General features: G+C 37.1%; 1 protein-coding gene across 3 annotated transcripts in view; it reads left to right on the top strand.

Annotated features, from left to right (window-relative positions):
• lsp1a (lymphocyte specific protein 1 a) overlaps nt 1-21,158 on the top strand; it is a 41,883-nt gene that overhangs the window by 15,586 nt on the left and 5,139 nt on the right. Inside the window, exons 3-12 of one of the 3 annotated variants that reach the window (XM_048159296.1) lie at nt 1,968-2,325; nt 2,404-2,543; nt 4,319-4,577; nt 4,695-4,835; nt 11,156-11,199; nt 12,113-12,194; nt 12,499-12,654; nt 13,306-13,404; nt 18,283-18,375; nt 18,498-18,606. In XM_048159296.1, the coding sequence (XP_048015253.1) occupies nt 1,968-2,325; nt 2,404-2,543; nt 4,319-4,577; nt 4,695-4,835; nt 11,156-11,199; nt 12,113-12,194; nt 12,499-12,654; nt 13,306-13,404; nt 18,283-18,375; nt 18,498-18,606 (1,481 nt within the window). Of the gene's footprint in view, nt 1-1,967; nt 2,326-2,403; nt 2,544-4,315; nt 4,578-4,694; nt 4,836-11,155; nt 11,200-12,112; nt 12,195-12,498; nt 12,655-13,305; nt 13,405-18,282; nt 18,376-18,497; nt 18,607-21,158 lie in introns of all 3 variants that reach the window. The other 2 variants (XM_048159297.1, XM_048159295.1) reach the window with 2 other exon arrangements.

Here is a 21,158-nt window from a genome sequence, read left to right as displayed (position 1 = left end):
TAAACAACTTTTTTAATACTAGCATATGGCTTACTGTCTATTTTTTTTTTTTGTTCAATATTATGTGAAACAGACTGCATTATGCAACAATTATGCATTTCATAAAAATCCTCTGGTTGCCCATGGCAAATGAAAGAAAACAACAACAAACAACCACCTGTCAGATCATCACACGCACCTTAAACATCTGTTTCTGAGGAGCGCGTTTGAAGTAGGCCTCTCGTGTTAATAGGCGGGCACAGTGACTTCAGCGCATAGTTCCTTTCATCAAAGTAACACCATCACAGGTGTGTGGGCTCATGCGGTGCTTTCACTGACTGGAGCCATTCATGCCTGACTGACTGTTAACTTGCCCAGATTCCCTATGAATGTGATTATATAGGTCTGCCTCTCATTGCTGTAAAAAGTTCCAGTGTCTCACTCCAAAATAATGGAGTCTAAATCATCTTAAAGAAAAGAGCAGGTTTTTGTTCATTTTGGGAGAGCATGATCAAGTATAATATATATATATATATATATATATATATATATATATATATATATATATATATATATATATATATATATATATATATATATATAGTCAAACTAAAAATTATTCAGACATTTTTGATATATTTTTACTAGTGGGTGCAGGGCACTATAGTTCATTTATGTAAGTGAGGATAGCAAAATAAAGTAAACTGTGACATATTATACCCAATAATTCCTACAGTGGACTCTCTCTCTCTCTCTCTCTCTCTATATATAAATATATATATATATATTAATGTAAAATTTATTGTAATTTTAATGGCAAAACACTGTAAATACCTGTTAATGGTAACATGCTAGCAATGTGCTAAATCATAAATCATGCTAGCAACTGCCATGTGCTGGCTAGATGTGATGTGTCATAAAAGAACGATAAAAACATTTAATAAACACTAGGAATGATGAGAAAAAACAGTACGAAACTTCAACACAAGACAAAGAACAGAAGATAACCGAGGGCATAAATCCACAGGATGATGGGTAACAGGTGAAACACTAATCAATGAAACAATGAATAACTATGGCAACTAAGGAAACAGGAACTAAACACAGGCAATACAATACAAAAGAATACCAAAATAAGAGTTCTTGAACAAAGAAACATATCTGCAATGTGCAAAATCATGTTAAACATATTAGCATTGTGCAAGAACATATTAATAACATATTATTGATATGTTTGTGTAAAATCTTCAAACTTTTCAAAGTTATTTCAAACTTTGAAAAGTAAATTGACATTCTCAGAATTCTCTGTGCGACACCAAAGTCCCTTTAATGTCGGGAACACATTTAACGACTGTAATTATGTATGTAATTTGATACTTGTGACTGAGTCAGAGCTAGTTGCGTTCAGTCGGTGTTTAAAATCGTGCAGTGCGCTGTGCCTAAAGATTCTAGTCTTACAATTTAAGAAACAGTAATTGCTAGTCCTCACAAAGATTTTTCTAAACACGTTTAATATCCTGCATTTTTTCCTGTTTTTTTTTTTTTTTTCAACAAATGGAACTGCAGATAAGTTCAGTCTTCGAATGTTTCAGCTAGTTGTTAAGTGTGCCCCTGGCTTTAGGCAAGTCATTTCACTCAGTGGCCATCTTTGAAATGCCTCTCGGGCAGCTGTTTCAGTCATGCAAGTACAGCTTCTATCTCTTTGAATGGGGAAACATCAAAGCCATTCACCAAGCTTATGATTACATTTCATAATTAAAATCACCAATGAAACCTGACAACAACTGTCTCATAAATGTTGTTTCTTATGCTCAAATAGTGTTTAAAAAAAGCTTTGCAGGCTTTACCAGCCAATGTGCATGTAATAAAAATAAATACACATTTTTTAGACTCAAACCTTCGTTTCTCACATGAGCACCACAGCTCATTGCACATGTTTTTATTCTTCATCAAAGAAGATTTTATATTAATAAGTGTCTTTTTTTCAGCTACGAAAGTGAACTTAAACCCAGCAGTCCTATTGCTATGGATGAGGATGAAGGTTTCAGCGATTGGACCCAGAAACTGGAACGGAGAACACGACTCAGAATGGAAGAGAACGGCAGTGGAGAAGAGTCGCAGGAGGTGGAGAAAAATGTGAATGCAAGATCTAGACAAAGAGAGAAAACCAGCTTCACCACCTCCATACAGTCTCAGCAAATTCAGGACCGGGAGGAAGAGGAGAAAAGACCAGAGAGACGAATGGAGATCAGTGAAAGGGTGAGCAGTCAAAGACCAGAGGAATGGCAAGATGACACGAGAGACAGCAAAAATCAACAGGAAATAAAACCACCAATGGAGAACAAGGTGCCAGGAGAATTGTTGCAATATTAGTACATCTTACCATGTATGTTACTATGTCTAAATCATAACCATCACTCACAGATAAAAGAGGAGAGGAAGGAGATGAAGGTGTCATACACATCTAAAGTCTTCCTACAGCAAGACAGAATTCCTAATGGCAATGGAGAGGCAGCTGCAGAGGAAATTACATCACATCTTGTCAAAACCAAAAGATCACCTAGGTATCTTGATTCTACACGCTTTCTTACCCGTAGCTTTTTGGGTAAATCTTATGAAAATAATGCTGCTTTCATGCCATGTCGCACTTACCATAATTGCCAACCCGGCTGTTCACATCCTCGCACTCAGAAGTATGCGTTTCTATGACAATACTATTAACGGCAATATGAATCTGCAAGTTGGCGTGTTCACAAAATTCCAAGTTTACAAGTTGTAATTACGAGTTCTACAAAGATGTGAACACAATCTCGTAACATGGCGTGAACGTCCAGCCCAGGTCACATATCACCCAAAATCAAAAGAAAAAACAACAACAACAAAATTTGTTTTGTTTACAGAAAAATTAAGCCTGTTTTAGAACCATTACTATTTCCCCATTGTGAGATTAATTTCATGACAAATAAACACACTTTTTTTGGAATTCCTATTATCATATATCACTGTGTTGCTGTATTCTCATTACAATGATACAGTAATTTTTAAAGGATTAGTTCACTTTCAAATGAAAATGACCCCAAGCTTTACTCACCCTCAAGCCATCAGGTGTATATGATTTTCTTCTTTCTCATGAACACAATCGGAGATATATTAATAAATATCCTGATGCATCCGAGATTTATAATGGCAGTGAACAGGGATCACGAGTATGAAGCTGAAGAAAGTGCCTCCATCCACATCCATCTATCATAAACGTGTACTCCACACGGCTCCGAGGGTTAATAAAGGCCTTCTGAAGCGAAGCGATGGGTTATTGTAAGAAAGATATCCATATTTAACAAGTTATGAAGTAAAATATCTAGCTTCCGTCAACTTACGAAGAAAGTGTACAACTCTCGCAGTTCAAAACGCTTATGCTACGTCCTACATGTAAATTTTGATACATTTTATTCAGGGTTATTTTATCAACAGAAAGTTCTATTTATTTTAAATAGAAATCTTCAAAAGAAATCTTATTTTATTTTCTTTTGATTAATGTCCTTGCTGAATTTCATTAAAAAAAATCTTACTGATCGCAAACATCTAAACAGTATTGTATATATTGCATTACACTATTGAGAAAGCAAAAAAAAAAAAGTCTTTATTTTAAAAATACAGCCTGTTTTAACTGTGAGAGACAAAGAGAAGGAAAATTATGTATTGACTAAATAACTGTTTTTGATTAAAGGTGTTATTTATAGTTTTTTTTTAAAAAATATATATAAATAGTGACTGTATTTGATAAATATTAAGTGTTTAAAAAAAAAAAAAAAAGTAAACTTTACAAGTTGACTTTAGGGGGAAAATAAATGTAGAATCTGGTCGTGTTAAATTTAGAGGCTTATGTCATATGTGTTATAGACGTGACCTAATATTGTAGCTGCCAAAAATTCTTGCCAGGAAGTTTCTAAAAAGGCTGTTAAGGGAGTTGGTTAATATATAGTCTTGGATACCCAGACCTCTAACTAACACCGTAAGGTCTGGCCCATTCAACTCCTTATTTTGGACAAGAACTATCCACTTCGACAGAAAGAGACAGTCCGACTGACCAACCACAGTTTGTTCTATATTTATGTGCTGTTTAAGGTTATCTAAGATATATTCATAATAGACTGTGTAAATGTAATAATCTCTGCAAACAAACACAAAAAAAATAAATTAAAAAAAATGGAGGAAATGTGTGACTGGATGATCAGAATGTCTGCCTGTCCAAAAGCAAGTACTGACTGATTCACAGAAATAAAAAATATGCCATCTTGAGACTAACCCCTTTTTTCGGTTCTTCACTCTTCTCCAGCAGGACTGCAGTTGTAGATCAGGCCTTTGAAACTAAGAAAGACATGCATGCTGGTCTGGAGACAGAGCTGAAGCTTGAGAAGATTAGACGTAGCCAACAGGAAAAGGAGAGCCAGGAAATGGAGCACCTACGGCAGCGTCAGGCCGAGGCTGAGCTGGAGCTAGAGGAACTGAAAAAGAAGAGAGAGGAACGCCGCAAAGCTCGTGAAGATGAGGAGCGGAGGAGAGAGGAAGAGGAACAGCAGAAACTAGCCAAAAAAGAGGTGGCTGAGCTAATTTAAAAACACAAACATTGTGTTTTGGTTGTGGGAATGTTAAACTTCTTCCAGTTGTAGAACAATATTTAAAGGTTCAATTTCATTTTGTATCAATAATTACAGGAGGACAAGAGACAGATGAAGGAGGACATTGAGAAGAGGAGGATGGAAGCAGCAGAGAAGAGAATGAAGAATATCAACATCACTTCCACAGATGGTGATGACCCATTTAACCCTCTAAACCCCATCAGTCCAACTTTCAAGGTAACTCTACATGTTTTCATAAACATTCTTAACCTTTCCTTTCAAAAAAAAAGTACTATAGTTGTACCATGGTATAGTGATGGTGTCAGATGGTAATGCTATGGAACTTAAGCCATATACCATGGTAGTGAATGAGAACCATATTTGTTTATATGCATTGTAGTGTATATGGTAAAAGAAAATGGTAATTCCATGGTACACTCTTAAATATAACAGTTACTTATTATCATCTATGGTTATATGAAGAACCTTTAACATCCATGGAACATTTCCATTGCACAAAAGTTCCTTTATAGCAGAAAATGATTCTTCAGGATTCTTCACACTATGAAAAAATGGTTCTTTTAAGAACTATATCTGAAAGGATCTTTGGGGAACCCAAAATGGTTCTTCTATTGCGTCGCTACGAAAACCCCCTTTGGAAACTACAGAGCCCCTAAAGGGACCTTTGCAAAAATAAAAAAAATATACAGACTTTCAAGTGCTCACGAGTAACTTATCACGCGCTCACAAGAAACTATTGTGTGCACACGTGAAAAGTTTCTTGTGCGTAAGAAACTGTTCATGTGTGAACGGGAATTTTTTTGCGTGCTCACGCATTACAATTTCCGGTTTATGTGTATTATAACCTATTTCCTTTGTGCACCATTTTACTTTGAAGAAAACGAGAGTATGGATGCACATGAATTAATAGTTAGGGCAGTATAAGCTATCTCTAATATCACAGCCTTATGTCCGCTTTAACACATCCTGGCTGAGAAACCACAATGTGAAATGGGCTGTAATACGGCTGTGTGCATTGTCATATTTGCCAAGTTCAATTGTCCATAAAGCCAAGTTCAAGGGTCCAGTATAACTTTAATGTCACAGCTTCATGTCCACTTTAACGCATCCTCTGTGGTGGCCATGAAAACTGAGCGTGAAATAGGTTGATTGTGCAATACAGTTTTGTGCATTGGGTTTTGTTAGAGCAGTTTGTCTAATACAAGGATGAATCCGGCTACTTATTTGTTTGTCATTGTTTTGAAAGCATGAGCCTCCCTTTATATCTAAAGTCCGTTATATCTGGCTCTGCTTGCAATAAGTACTGTTAGAATTGAATGAAGAAAATAAGCATTTCTCTGCCACCTGTAAGTATGCATTAAATCTTGATCTTGTGAAATTTGATATTTTAGTACATTTTACTGTTCCAATAATTTTTATTTGGGAAAATATAAATATACTGCCCTAATGAAATCCAAATTTTTATCATTTTTTACTATACCAATGTTTTTTCATGAACCATTAAACTTGGCATATGACAATGCACACTGAGCCCACAGAGTTAAATCTGTTAAAGTGGACATAAGGCCTTGAAATATGACGCACTGCCCTAACGAAAGCCAAATTGAGCATTTTTTACTGTATCAGCCTTTTATGGACCCTTGAACTTGGCAAATAGGACAATAAACACAGTCGTATTGCGACTATTGCACCATCAGCACATTTCATGACAGTTTCTCGGCCGTCACAGAGAATGCTTTAAAGTGTACATAAGGTTGTGATTTTAGAGGTATACTACCCTAACGAAAGCCAAATTTAGAGCAAACAGATATTTATTAATTCATGCGCATCCATATTATTATTTTCTTCATGGTAAAATGGCAGTGACAAGCAAAGGAAATATGTTATAAGCCTGGAACACACCAAGCCGACGGTTGGCAGACTAAGTTTTTTCAGTTCCGCATCGTCGGCTGAAGTTGGTCCTCGTTGGCTTTTTTTCGGCCGATTCGACGTTACTTGGTCGTCTGGTGTCGTGCATCAGTTTGGTGCGTCAGGGCAACTTTGGACCCAGACGCTTCTGACGTGAGCCAGATGTTTGAAGATGTTTCACCACTTATTTGAGTGATTTTATCAGTTCGGACACAACCGATGAGTTGAATTTCATGAATGAATGGAAAAACACAAGTTCAAAGGCTCCAGAATAAATTCTACATTACATTTTGTGATGATTGAGCATTTGCATAGACAAAGTCATTATTGAACTGTCTTAGATTTTCTAAAAAAAGCATCCAGAAGTTGGCCTAAAATGGAAACAGCATAATGGTAGATGTCATAACCAGTGATGCTTACACATCAATCAAACTCCTATCCTTAACTAGAGACCAGACTATCACAGAGACTTGTGGCATGGGCAACCACCAAGAAACCAACATCTTAACAACCGCATAGCAATGCCCTGGCAACTACCCAGCATTATGGTGGTGAGGTTGCGCAGGCAAGAGTTCTGCAGACTCTTTAATGTCTAAAGGGTATCGGTCTCTAGTCAAATCTTACCAACATAAATAGAGTAAGATTACTCAAACCCTTAGTGGCTCAGTCTAAACACAAACTGTAGGTCATGAGCCTAGAACAGCTGGAATTTATAGCTAGGCTGCCTTTTATCCACTGGTATCCAAGGTCAGCCCGCAAAGATGCAGAACATAGTGTGAGGAGCACAAAACCTGGACCCCTGAACAATGGAAAACAAGTAATATAGCCTTACGAGTCAGCTTCCTACAATGCAAGATCTTAAAGTCTTAAGGCCAAATCATCTTCAATCATCAAAAACAAGCTCCCAAAGATGCCAACGGGGGTAATATGATCCGACAAAACCTGATGAAGTGTCTGTTGCCGTCTGTCAGTGCGGTGTGAATTGGCCTTATCTGAGTGACCATATCTGAACATCTTAAACCTTTATGGGAAGTTCGTGAGGACAAAGCAGATTACACATCTTGATCTCACAAACAACAGAAGGCATTTCTTAATAAATTGTGCAATATCTCTCAGGAGTTCAAGAGTGTATTACTGCATTCCAAACACTGGAAAATAAATAAATAGTGAAAAATAGTGGAGCAATATGAGAAAGGAGTTTCTCAGAGAAAAATTGCAAAGAGTTTGAAGTTATCATCATCTACAGTGCATAACATCATCCAAAGATTCAGAGAACCTGGAACAATCTCTGTGCGTAAGGGTCAAGGCCGGAAAACCATACTGGATGCCCGTGATCTTTGGGCCCTTAGACGGCACTGCATCACATACAGGAATGCTACTGTAATGGAAATCACAACATTGGCTCAGGAATACTTCCAGAAAACATTGTCGGTGAACACAATCCATCGTGCCATTCGCCGTTGCCTAAAACTCTATAGGTCAAAAAAGAAGCCATATCTAAACATGATCCAGAAGTGCAGGCATTTTCTTTGGGCCAAGGCTCATTTAAAATAGACTGTGGCAAAGTGGAAAACTGTTCTGTGGTCAGACGAATCAAAATTTGAAGTTCTTTTTGGAAAACTGGGACGCCATGTCATCCGGACTAAAGAGGACAAGGACAACCCAAGTTGTTATCAGCGCTCAGTTCAGAAGCCTGCATCTCTGATGGTATGGGGTTGCATGAGTGCATGTGGCATGGGCAGCTTACACATCTGGAAAGGCACCATCAATGCTGAAAGGTATATCCAAGTTCTAGAACAACATATGCTCCCATCCAGACATCGTCTCTTTCAGGGAAGACCTTGCATTTTCCAACATGACAATGCCAGACCACATACTGCATCAAATACAACATCATGGCTGCGTAGAAGAAGGATCCGGGTACTGAAATGGCCAGCCTGCAGTCCAGATCTTTCACCCATAGAAAACATTTGGCATAACATAAAGAGGAAGATGCGACAAAGAAGATCTAAGACAATTGAGCAACTTGTCTCCTCAGTCACCAGACGTTTGCAGACTGTTATAAAAAGAAGAGGGGATGCCACACAGTGGTAAACATGGCCTTGTCCCAACTTTTTTGAGATGTGTTGATGCCATGACATTTAAAATCAACTTATTTTTCCCTTAAAATTATACATTTTCTCAGTTTAAACATTTGATATGTCATCTGTTTTATTCTGAATAAAATATTGAAATTTGAAACTTCCACATCATTGCATTCTGTTTTTATTCACAATTTGTACAGTGTCCCAACTTTTTTGGAATCGGGTTTGTAGTATAAGGTAGGTGTTTGTTATTTTGTCCATTACTTGTTTGTTTATACATTGCTGTGGTATAGTATTCTAGCTACCCAAGATGTTAAATCAACTGTGATAAATATTAATGGCTTAACACCAAAATATGTTAGGAAAACACTATTTTTTGCATTAACCGTGTACAATACCAGTCAAAGTATTGTACCAAATCATCATATTAGAATGATTTCTGAAGGATCATGTGACACTGAAGACTGGAATAATGATGCTGAAAATTCAGCTTTGATCACACGAATAAATTTATTCAAATAGAAAACAGTTATTTTCAATTGTAATTCTATTTCACAATATTTTTACTGTATTTTTTGATCAAATAAATAAAGCCTTGGAGAACATAAGAGACTTCTTTCAAAAGCATTAAAAATCTCAATTATTCCAAATTTTTGACTGGTATGTCAAGGCATCAGGCTGAACAATTTCTCATAAAATTTGTCATAAAGTATGTCGTTGGGTCTTCACTTACACACTAAGTCAAATCCCAAAATTATTCAGGAAGAGACTGTCTGTTTTGTATTATGTGCTATTTAGAGGTGAGGCTATCTAAAATAAATGATATATCTATTTTGTAGTCTGTGTTTTGGGGACCCTGAGATTTCCAGTGCTTGTCTGTGTATTTACAGAAGAAAAAGTAGTGATTGACAGTTGAAAGTACATTCTTAGTGAGCAGAGGTTAAAAAGTCAGCAGGCTCCACAGCAACACAAGGGATCCTTTTGTGGGCTTGAACCAGGAGCCTATTAACATGTACACTGTTAGTTTGAGGAAGTGAGAAAGACTGGAATGAAACATTATTACAATCCTCAAAGGAATTCATATTTACACCGGCACTCAATAATTTGGCCTCATTCTTCATTCTACCACAGCCAATAAATGTATCAAAATGACATTTTGACCTCACAAGTTTTTAGTTCATGCACACCTGTATGACTTTCTTTTATCCTTGAAGCAAAATAGTGACCATCTGCTACAAAAATGACAAAAAGTACCCAAAAAGTGTATTAAAAAAATATCATAAAAGTGGCCTTTTTTTCTACCGTGTTCTGAAGCCATATATTGTAATGAGCAGACCTATATTTAAATTCTTACTTTGCTGATTTCCAACTCACTTTGTATTGTTACAATGGTAGTCTATGTAAATGAACAATGTTTCTTCGTGTTACCTGGAGTCTTTTGACAGCTCCAGGGCTTTGTGAAAACTACAGATTACACTTTCACATTTTTGCATCCTCGCCCACGGACAGTCAGATCGATAGAGGGTTATTAACTATGGAAGCTTGTTTCCGCCACTGAATAAAACAGGTAATTGCAACTTTATTATTTCACAATTCTGACTTTTTTCTCGCAACTACGAGTTTACATCTCGCATTTCTGATATTTTTTTTTTCTCAGAATTGCGTGATATAAACTTGCAAATGCGTGTTATAATGAGAAAAAAAGTCAGAATTAGATGTAAACTGAGAGAAAAAAGTCGCAAATAAAATGTCGCAATTATCTTTTCATTTTTTTTTATTCCATGGTGGAAACAAGCTTCCATAATTAACAGAACATTTATTGGTTTATCTCTGAAAATTTTTACCGTACTCTGTCTACTCTTTAAACAGCATTATGGTAAAAATGAAACTCTATGGATGCAACGGCGTTTTGCTTTGGCGGAACTGACAGAACCGCAGTTTCTTTTTAGTTTTTCCCTTCTGTTTGGCCTGAAACGGTGTTCGTGGTCATCCAGTTTGATAATGTTAACAACAGACATGGACATTTTTCAGATTTTCCTTTGTGGTATTATATTCATATTTGTGATTCTATTAATTTTGCAGCCTGGAACAATACAAGTCGACACCATTATGACTAAAAGTATGCAAAGAAGTATTTCTTATTATATTACCTTATATTACTTAAAGCAAGGTGGTATTTGACTCTGGTAAGTGTATCCAATAGGAACAGACTGGTGGGAGTGGCCTTGAACAGTAACGTGCCCAGTGCATTATGGGTGCTGAAGTTTTCTTATCTATTTAGCAAAAGGGAAGACAACAGATTTTTTCTCTGTTTTGTCTAGTCAGAAAAATTCTTTCACCTTTCTACTGTATAGGCATCCAAGGTTTATTGAAAGCACATTTTGCCAGCAGTTAAGTAAGTGAGTAGACTTAAAAGTCTAGCGATTCTTGAGGTAACAGCTCACTGGAGGGGAAATGACAATTTTTTGTTGCTCAATCACTGCTGTTAGATTTTTTTCCAACTCTGCTTACAACTTTTTTAATATCAAACTTTTTCAATTCCAGATCACAGAGAGAACAGAATCATTGAATCGATCTTTAAAGAAGAGGTGAGTTTATTCATCAACATAAAATCATAATAAGACACAGCAAACAAGCATGTGGTCAATGTACAGTACTTGACATTCTTGGCCTCAGTGACTTTGCTATAAATGGCAGATTCTTGACAAAAACTTACAAGTATGTCAGCAAAATGACTGTTGTCTAAAAGTAAATATTGACATAGGTGGCATAGGTCACTATAATACTTTGTTTGTCCAACCGCCTTGTCAGCAATGATTTATGGGTCGGCTAACTTTAACCAGATGTGGAGTGTACTGTATGCTTTTCCTGATGTCTAGTAAGATACTGTGTTGGATTGAAATAAGACTTATGACCATATACACAAAAAAGTTCAGGACACTATGTAAATAATAATAATAATAAAAAGTTACACCTTTTTTGTTGCAATTTAGTAGCTTTTAAATGTATTATATTTACAATATATAGTAGATTTATACACATTATAAAAGATTGAATATGTTTTATGCATTTTTGCCTGCATTTCAGTGTTATTTTAGTATTATTTATATACTGTTATAGTTTTTATAAATATTTTGAATTAGCTATATATATATATATATATATATATATATATATATATATATATATATATATATATATATATATATATATATATATATATATATATATATTCATTTTAATTTTAGTTTAAGTTTGTAATGTGCATTTGTAATTATTATTATTATTATTTTAAATATTTCTATATAATTTTCATTTAATTTTATTTCAGTGTTAGACATTTTATTACTTTAACTTAAATGTATTTTTAATTCGTAAGTTTTTAAAAAAAAATCTAATATGTATGTATTTTATTTCAATTAAATTATTTTTTAATATTCTAGTTAACAATAACAACACTGGTTCATATGCACCAATCAAGAATTTTTGTTTTGAAAACAGTAACAGTTTCAAGAAGTCCCAGAGACCCGTACTCCTACCCAAGATTGATGACAAACTGGAACAATACACACAAGCAATTGAGGTTCAGTTTACAGTCTCATCTTACTATATGTTATGCTTTCATGTACTGGTATATTAGATTCTAGTCAAAGTGTGCACAGTAACTTCTTATTTTAGTATCTAATGCCTGGTTTCAGAACAGTCAGTTAGTCAAAGCATTATTTAGAGCTATCAGGCCTGTCTCTGGCAGCATATAAATGCATTTGATGATTTATATTTGTGATTAAATAGGATCTCTGCCTCCTGAAACAGTCTATTGTTATATTTGCAATATTTCCTCAGTAACAATTTATCACTCTGACTTACTGAGTCCTAATGTGTTTCAGATCTCCTCTAAAGAAGCAAAGATGACTAAGCCAGCAGTAGTGGACATTCCATGTGTCTCTGCTCCGGTGGCCTCCAAAAAAAATCTGTTTGAAGCAGGAGAGGCCTGGAGTCAAACCAGCCTAAAAGGAACACCCTCAAAGGTCAGAAATCAGAAGGTCATTTATTGACTCTCTCTCTCTCACACACACACACACACACACACACACACACACACACACACACACACACACACACACACACACACACCAAAACAAAAGAAAAAAAAAGAAAAACTCTGTCACTTCACTTACCTTCATGTAGTTTGAAAAAATGAGACACTCTGAATACAGTATCTTGGCATTCTTATAGTAAAATGAAAGGGAAGATTTCAAGATACAAGCACGATAAAATCATAAAATTGTTCCAACAACTCTTATGCTATATTTCAAACATGCATGGGAGTATTAGTATGTCTTTGTGAAGGAAACATTTAAGAAAAAGACAAACTAATAAGAAATCAGCTATTTCATGTCACATCTTTTAAACATTAACAGTGATGTCAGGGCACTTCTATTATTATTATCAGATTGTGCAAGTATGGAGGAGGTCATGCAAGTATGGTGGTGTTGCAGAAGCGTGAGATAGGTCATGTAGTGTAGAACAACATCTGTTCTTTACACTTTCACATTCAAGCACACACTATCAGTTGGCCAGAGTCTGACACCCAATTTTTGGTTAATAGCCAAATCAAAACTTGACTTTTTTTTTTTTTTTTTGGTAATTAAATTTTGCTATAATGCAAGTGTCCTCATTTTTTTTTTTTTTAGGATACAGAGATTGTGAAAGTCGGAGTAGCAAACCTGATCAACCATTGGGTGAAAGGAAGTCCAGAAGGGGGGAATAGACAGTCTCCTTCCACAGCATCTGTAAGTCTATTAATGAACCTGGGTAATGTTAACCACTGGGCTGGAGAGATAAATGTATTTGTCCCATGGTGAAAGACACATACTAATTGTAAAAAAAACAAAAACAAAAAAAAAAACCAATATATATATGTATATAGTTATATATATACATTTATAGTGCCCCCTTGTGGCAGAATGATCTACTGCAACTTGACTTCTTTGAGATGGTCCTCACTGCAGAACACAAGATCCAGGGGGCGAGGTTGGATCCAGATCCAACTGCTCCCACTTTACATATCCCTAAACCTACCAATCTTTGCCCCCTGGATCTAAATCTACCCATCTCCACCCCCTGGATCTAGATCCAACTCCTCCCACTTAATATATACCTTAACCTACTTGTCTCCGCCCCCTTGATCTCATGTGTTCTGCAGTGAGGGGCTACTGCCTATTTTCACAAAACCCAGATCATCAATCATCATATCCTATGAACTGCAATATTCTGTGATGTGGATATGTGGTTTATAATTTTAGCGGGTAATATATAAAGAAAAAACTTTTAGATCATTACATCCAAATGTAATAAACATTGTTTCAATCAAATGTAAAGGCTTTTGAAGAAAAATGTTGCTTGCTTGTTTCTTTCTTTAAAAAAATAAATAAATAAATAAATCATTAGGCTACACAACAGCATTTTATCTTTGAATCATTAACAAGTGATGCTAAAATACATTTACGTAAACTAGATTATGTAACGTCTCTTTAAGTTTACTGTGACGATCCCTGGTTTATGTTAAAAAAAAAGGTTCACCCAAAATGTGTTTACTTACTATCATGTTGTTCCAAACCTGTTTGATTTACTTTCTTCTGTGGAACACAAAATGAGTCATTCTGAAGCCTGTACTTGTTTCTCTTTTCCATGCAATTACAATGAATGGGGATGGGAACTTTCCAGCTTCTAAAAACACACAAAAGCAAAAGTAATCCATACGACTATATTAAAAAATTCCTTAAGTATTCAACTTTTCAATGAGTTGGTTAACCTGGTAAGAATGACTTGACAAATTAGACTTTTCTGGTTCTCTTTCGAGGGAACTCTATGCAGCGTCAGAATGTTGATGCTATGGGAACGCTCCAGCATAATTGTGTCTGAAGCACGTTAAAACACTCCAATCTCATTGTTGCATGTCATCCCGTGAAGTGTGACAGCATACTGTGGAAGCTATAAAGGATACCCGGAACACAACAGTGTCAGCTTCTGTGTCTCCAGTAAGCACTCTTTGTCAAACTGTCTTGTCTATTTGGTTCTGCTCTGCCCTGCTGGTGTTTGGATCCAGAGTTTTCCCCAATGGGGTAGTTTTGGTGTGTTTTTATTTCTTTAATAATAAAAAGCCCATTGCTCTCTGCATCACTGAGTCCACGCCTCATCCCTTTACCCAACCCTGACAATCATGTTCTTGTTTGTTCAGATAACACATTAGTAGTCTCATACATAAATCATCAGGGGGGTCTGTGGAGTCTTTGCAGACTGGCACACCAGATCCTCCTGTGGGCTCAGGGTAGGCTGCTCTCCTTGAGAGCAGTTTACATCCCTGGGTACCTGAATCAGGGAGCAGACATCCTGTTGACGCAAGGCTCAGGGAATGGAGACTCCACCCCGAAGTGGTGGAGTTGATTTGGAAGAAATTCAGCCAGGCAGAAGTGGACTCTGAGGAGACAACGCATTGTGTGTTCTTGTTTTCTCTCACACATCTAGCTCTGCTGGGGTTGGAAGCCATGGTGCAGATGTGTCTGAGGCTACTTCTGTATGCATTTCCACCAATTGCTCTACTCCCGGGAGTTCTAGAGAGAGTTTGCCAGCACAGGGTTTGTCTACTGTTAGTAGCCCCATTCTGGCCGGCCCGAGTATGGTTCACAGAACTGTTGTCTCTCCTGGACGGCTCTCCTTGGAGGAATCCCATCAGGAGCTTTTATCACAGGCTGGGGGTACAATCTATCATCATGTGGAAGTTGTGGGTTTGGCCCCTGAGGGACCCGTCAGCGGACCAAGAGAAGCTTAATTTGCTTTATCAAGTTAGGGCTCCTGATTTTTATGTCCACTGTTAGATTGATCAAATGTTGGTATGCTATGTTTCACCCAGGTAGCAAGTGTAACAACAACAATAACCAGGGCGTTGGCACCCTCTGCAGGCATTTGATATATTATATAATAGGGGTGTGACAAGACACATTCACACTGTCAGTCCAAATCCAATTATTTATGTATCTGATTGGAATCTGATCTAAAATGATTGATGTCCACACTATGTATCGCAACTGTTCAGATCCGATTTGTGTGTCTATGCCACTCTTTCGTTTTCTGGAATATCTGCATGGGTTTCTATGGCAATGATGTTGCGTTGGTAGGCATATGCCCAAAAAAAAAAAAAAAAAAACACGCAACATGGAGGGGTTTGCAATACAGATGTCTTTTTTACAACAGGGAAATGTGTATCCACTGGGCTGGACTACTGCGTATTCTGAGGCAGGGGTAGAAACGGAGGCTGGCTGGTATGCATTTTCTGCTCATCCGGCACTTTGCAACAACATAACATGATTTCTTCAGCGACTTGCAGCATGTTTCCTATAACAACTTCTGATGTTTACATTTTACATGGCATGAAAAAGTCACAAAACAACTCGCATTGCGTCCAAAGACACTTTGGGGAACGCCTTGGCACGATGATGTCTGAAGTACGAGTAAAAACGCAACAAAGTCATTGGCCTGCGACAGCCTGTGACATCACTCTAGTGTGACTGTGAGTACAAAAGGAGCACCTGGAGTACATGCCATCAGCTTTTTTGTCTTCAGGTGACCCTTTGTTTGACGTGTGTGTAGGCGATTATCACTATGGATTCTTCCTCTGACAAGCACTTCAGGAAGTGTGTTCTCCCGTGTCCGTGCTACCTGACACTGGATGATACACACAAGATTTATGTTTTTTGTCTTGGAGAGGATCATGCACGTTCTGTTCTCGAGGGAGCAGAATGCGCAGATTGCAAGGACTTTTCTATGAAAAAGCTCAGATCGCACCTGGCCCTTTTCTCAAGGGAATCAGGGCAGGAGTCGGTGCCCAGGGGATCAGGACCAGCTGCAGCTGAGGCACAGTGGAGACTGAAATCTTGGGGCTCTCAGGTCGATAAGTGGTCGATAAGTTTAGAGAGGTGAGGGTGCGGTCCGCAGCCTATAAGAAGCTTATACCGCACCGTCCCAGGTGCACGCCTTAAACCTGTTGCCTCTTGAGCTCCTCCTCCTGATAATAGGAGTAAGTCCCAAAGGAGGCAGGATATTATTCTGATGGTTCAGTGAAAGCCTGTTTGTAAGAGTATGGAAGGAGTTTTTGCTATGAAAATTGGGATGGAGCTAGTTTTGTGTGTTTGGCCTCCTCTCATCAAGAGAGCTGCTCTGTTTAGGCTTTCACTTACCTGAGCTCCAGCTTAACGGTCTCATCGAGTGTTTGGCCCTCTGTAGGCTGCCTTGGTGAAATGTTTTTCATTTTTGAGTGTGCTTGGCTGAGGCCTCTGCTCACTGGAGTTTCAGTGAGACAGTGACATCAGGTGTTTGGTCCCCTTGTGGCCGCCTTGGTAAGTTGTCTGTAAAGTTGAGTTGGTCTCCTCTCATTACAGAGTGGAATTTTTTTGAGGCCTTCACTAACTTAAGCTCCAGCTAGTCAGCAATGTCAGGTGTTCGAACCTTTTGGGCCACCTTGGCTTTCGGCGAGTACGGTTGGCTTTCTAGCTATAAGAGTTATTCTTTGAGGCTTCCACTCATCTGAGCTCCGATTAGACGGAGACATCAGGTGTTTGGCTCTCTATAGGCCACTTTGATAATTGTCTTTGGAGTTGAGTCATCTGAGCCCTAGTTTGATAGCATATCAAGCATCTGTTAGGTCGTCTTGATAATCAGTTGTTGGAATCGAGTGTGTTTGTGCCTTCTCTCATTTTGAGAGTTATTTTTCTGAGGCCTCCACTTGCTCTAGCTCCAGTTAGACAGGATTAAGTGTTCATTTAAGCCCCAATTAGGCTACATATCAAGGGTTCAGCCTTCTTTTGGCTGCCTTGATAAGTTGTCTGTTGAGTATGCTTGGCCTCTGCTCACTATTAGGGTCATTTTGCTGAGGCCTCTGCTCATCTGGGCTTATGTCATACAGCGACATCAAGGGTTCGGCCTTCTGTGAGGACGCCTTGGTAAAGTATCTTTGGAATTGAGTGTGTTTGGCCTCCTCTCATCATAGAGAGTCATTCTGCTGAGGGTTCTGCTCATTTAAGCCCCAGTTAGGCTACATATCAGTTGTTTGGCCCTCTATAGGCCACTTTGTCTATAAGAGTTGAGGCGATGCCGTGGTGGGTACCGAAATGTAATGTAAACATAGTGGTGGGATATTTTATGCTAATTTCACCCTCACACTCGTCATGGCGTTATCGCGAGACAGCTTTTCACTCAATGAGAAAACTCGTCACATTTTAATATTGCGAGATCTCATAGTACACTCCTATTACATAATGAAGTTGATTAAGTTTATATTATGTACATTACATTATGTATTTTAACAGTGTTGTTCAATAAAACCAAATAATTACTTGCTTTTGATGTTTTATTTGAACCCATTATTACTTCCTCATTGTTATTATATATGCATTTTAAGTCATTTTAAAGGCTATTGTTCACTTAGGTCTATTTTTATTACCACACACACACACAAAAGACCTGATTACTCGATTAATCATCAAAAAATAATCAATCGATTACTCGATTGCCAAAATCATTAGTGAAAGCCCTAGACTTGTTAGAAGAATATTTTTTAGAGAATAAAGTAATTCTCGGCAATGTTAATTGTTCCTTGTAACGTTCATTCACAGGATGTTAAACCTGGAGATGTTCTGCAGAAAAAGAACATGTGGGAAATTATTGGAGAAGGTTCTACAGCTGAGAAGTCAGGACTGGGAGGAAAGGTAAATATTCAGATAAGAATCTTGTACTGATAAAACTCAAAATCATAAAAATGGTTTGAGAATGAGTCCCTTGCTTAATGTCTCCCTCTCAGCATTTCTTCTACTCACCTTTTATATTTTAGGTCTCCTCCTCAGGTAAACGGTACAAGTTTGTTGTGACAGGCCATGGCAAATACGAGAAGATTTCCACTGAAGGGGATCGTTACTGTGTCTACCCAAATGGAAAATCAAGTGAGACACATTCTTCTATTTTACTCAATGTATCCCAAATTTTAAAGCTTTTTAAATTACCAAAACAGTTCTGTTGAAAATTACTCCTTATGAGAACATGTTTAAATAGCACAATATGATTCTGCAAATAAAAATGGCAAAAAACAAAAACAAACAAAAAAACTCTGTGGGAGCATTAACAGTTGTGGTGAATTTTTGCAGGTGTGTGCTAGGTAATATTATCTAGTACCAAACTAGCTACATAGCAAGCTAACTAAGATTAGTTTAAAAATATTGAATGTTGTAGCATTAGAGGATAAAATATACTTTGAAAATAGAACCCCATTCCCAGTGCCTTATGGGATGATTTGCATTTCCTCAAAAGTACACTGACACTCAAAAGAACTGACACTGTTCTTTTTTAATGAGAGCCCTAAATAGACTTTTTAAATTCATCTCACTCACTAAACTCACTTATTCTTTGTCAAAATGTTGTTGAAATAAGAATATAACAAACAGTTAAGGAGACAAAAACTAAACTGTGGAGAGATAATATAATGATTGTTAAAAATAGGCTATATATGAAACCACCTGACAATTCTTTTAACCTTTCTGAGTCTTGCAATCTGCAGGGTTTTCATATGCCTGTTTGATCATGTATTTGATGCTTATAACTCAAACAAATCACAGCAAGCTGCTAACACAATGCACATGTTTTCATTCAATGGCTAGTGTAATTAAAGTGATGTCATACAAAAGAATAATGATATAATCTCTTAAAACAGGTATTTTATTAGAAAAATATATAAAATAACATTAAATCTAGTACAGTGCAGCTTAAAATGCAAAGCATTATACACATCACTGTCAGTAAAGAGAAAATATTCTCAGTCTGACGGTTTCTGCAACAAAAGACAATCATGCAAAAAAAAGGCCAAGCCTACAAACTTAACATCACCTAAGCCTGAAATGAGAACATGCATGAGTTGACAATCAGCATTCACTGTTATTCATCTAATCACATGGAAACACCAGAGCATTTATATTTATGGTTTGTAAAGCCCATTTGAGGGCTCCATCAGTGAAAGCTATTTGTCAACACTGAGCACCAAGTATGCAATTTGCAGAGTGTGCCATGCCTTGCTTTCAGTACGAATAAGGCATACTTACTGCATACATCTCTTTCTTATACTATCTCTTAAAACTTTCTTCCACGGTTAACCACTTCCAATGTGCCCACCCACCTAAACCTTGCACTCAATTGTTCATACCTTCAAAAACATACAATAGCACTTTGTCCCTTGACACCATGTTTTCTTTAAAGATCAACAAGAAGAATTACAAAATTTATGTATATGTATGGCTTATATTCACAAAGACTTTTTAAACGCCATTTTACATAAAATCTATCCTTCATTAAAGGGTTAGTTCACCCAAAAATCTCTCATTAATTACTTACCCTTATGTCATTCCAAACCCGTAAGACTTTCGTTCATCTTTGGAATGCTAATGAAGATCTTTTTGATGAAATCTGAGAGATTTCTGTCCCTTCATAGACAGCCTATGCAATTTAAACTTTGACACTTCAAAAAGTTCATAAAAGATCAGAAAAACTAATCCATATGAATTGAGTGGTTTAGTTGAAATTTTCTGAAGAGACTCGATCACTTTGTATGATGAACAGATTTAATTTAGGCTTTTACTCACATATATACATATAAACAAGCGCGTTTGAGCTTCCGTAAGAGGTTTGTTCTCTTGCAGAATTCAGATTCGGTTGAGCTAAACCACTCAATTGACATGGATTTGTTTTCTGGGGCCGTATTCACAAAACATCTTAAGGCTTAAAGTAGCTCCTAACTTGCAGATTTAGGAGAAACTCTTAAAAATAATGGTAGTGTCAGTCCTAATTTAAGGAGTCCTAAATTTTTGCTCTAAGAGTATTTCACAAAGCATTTTAGCGCTAAAACTAGCTCCTAAATCTGTGAGACATTAGGAGAAGTCAAGAGGACTCCTAAGTCACTAAGACCAAATCACAAACAGTCCTAATCCAGCCAAAGACACTGTACACCATTGAGGCAATAGCGATAGAGCCTTGGGTGCTGAACCTTTTCTTCATAAATGCAATACATTTTGATTTATAAATTTGAATCTACAATGAGATGCCAAAAAATAAATCTTTAACAAATAAATAAATATTGTCTGATTACCTGTGGCAATGGTTTTCATGAGTTCACACTTACAAATTATTGAACAGACTCTGTTACAGAGTAAAAAAAACAAAACAAAAAAAACGTATATATAGATAATAATAAGCGTATTTGGTGTGCTGTCCAAGGGGATTGAGGGCTCAGAGCTTGGAATTTAGCCCAAACCCAAAGTTCTCCCCATATCCCCAGCCGAGAGTGAGGAGCGGGTTGGCGGAGGGATGCAGAAAACTGTCGAAGTAACTGTAGGCGAGTCGGCTCTCGTCTGTGTATATATTCCTCCTCTCAAGCTGATTAGAAAGACCGTTTGAATGTGTTTCTCCTAAACTTTGTTTATAAAATGTAATTGTCGCTTGAATTCTGCAT

Source organism: Megalobrama amblycephala, linkage group LG15 (genome assembly GCF_018812025.1).
Source record: "Megalobrama amblycephala isolate DHTTF-2021 linkage group LG15, ASM1881202v1, whole genome shotgun sequence".
Classification (NCBI taxonomy): Eukaryota; Metazoa; Chordata; class Actinopteri; order Cypriniformes; family Xenocyprididae; genus Megalobrama; species Megalobrama amblycephala.
Note: the sequence above shows the minus strand (reverse complement) of the source record. Positions and strands in the feature narration are given on the sequence as shown.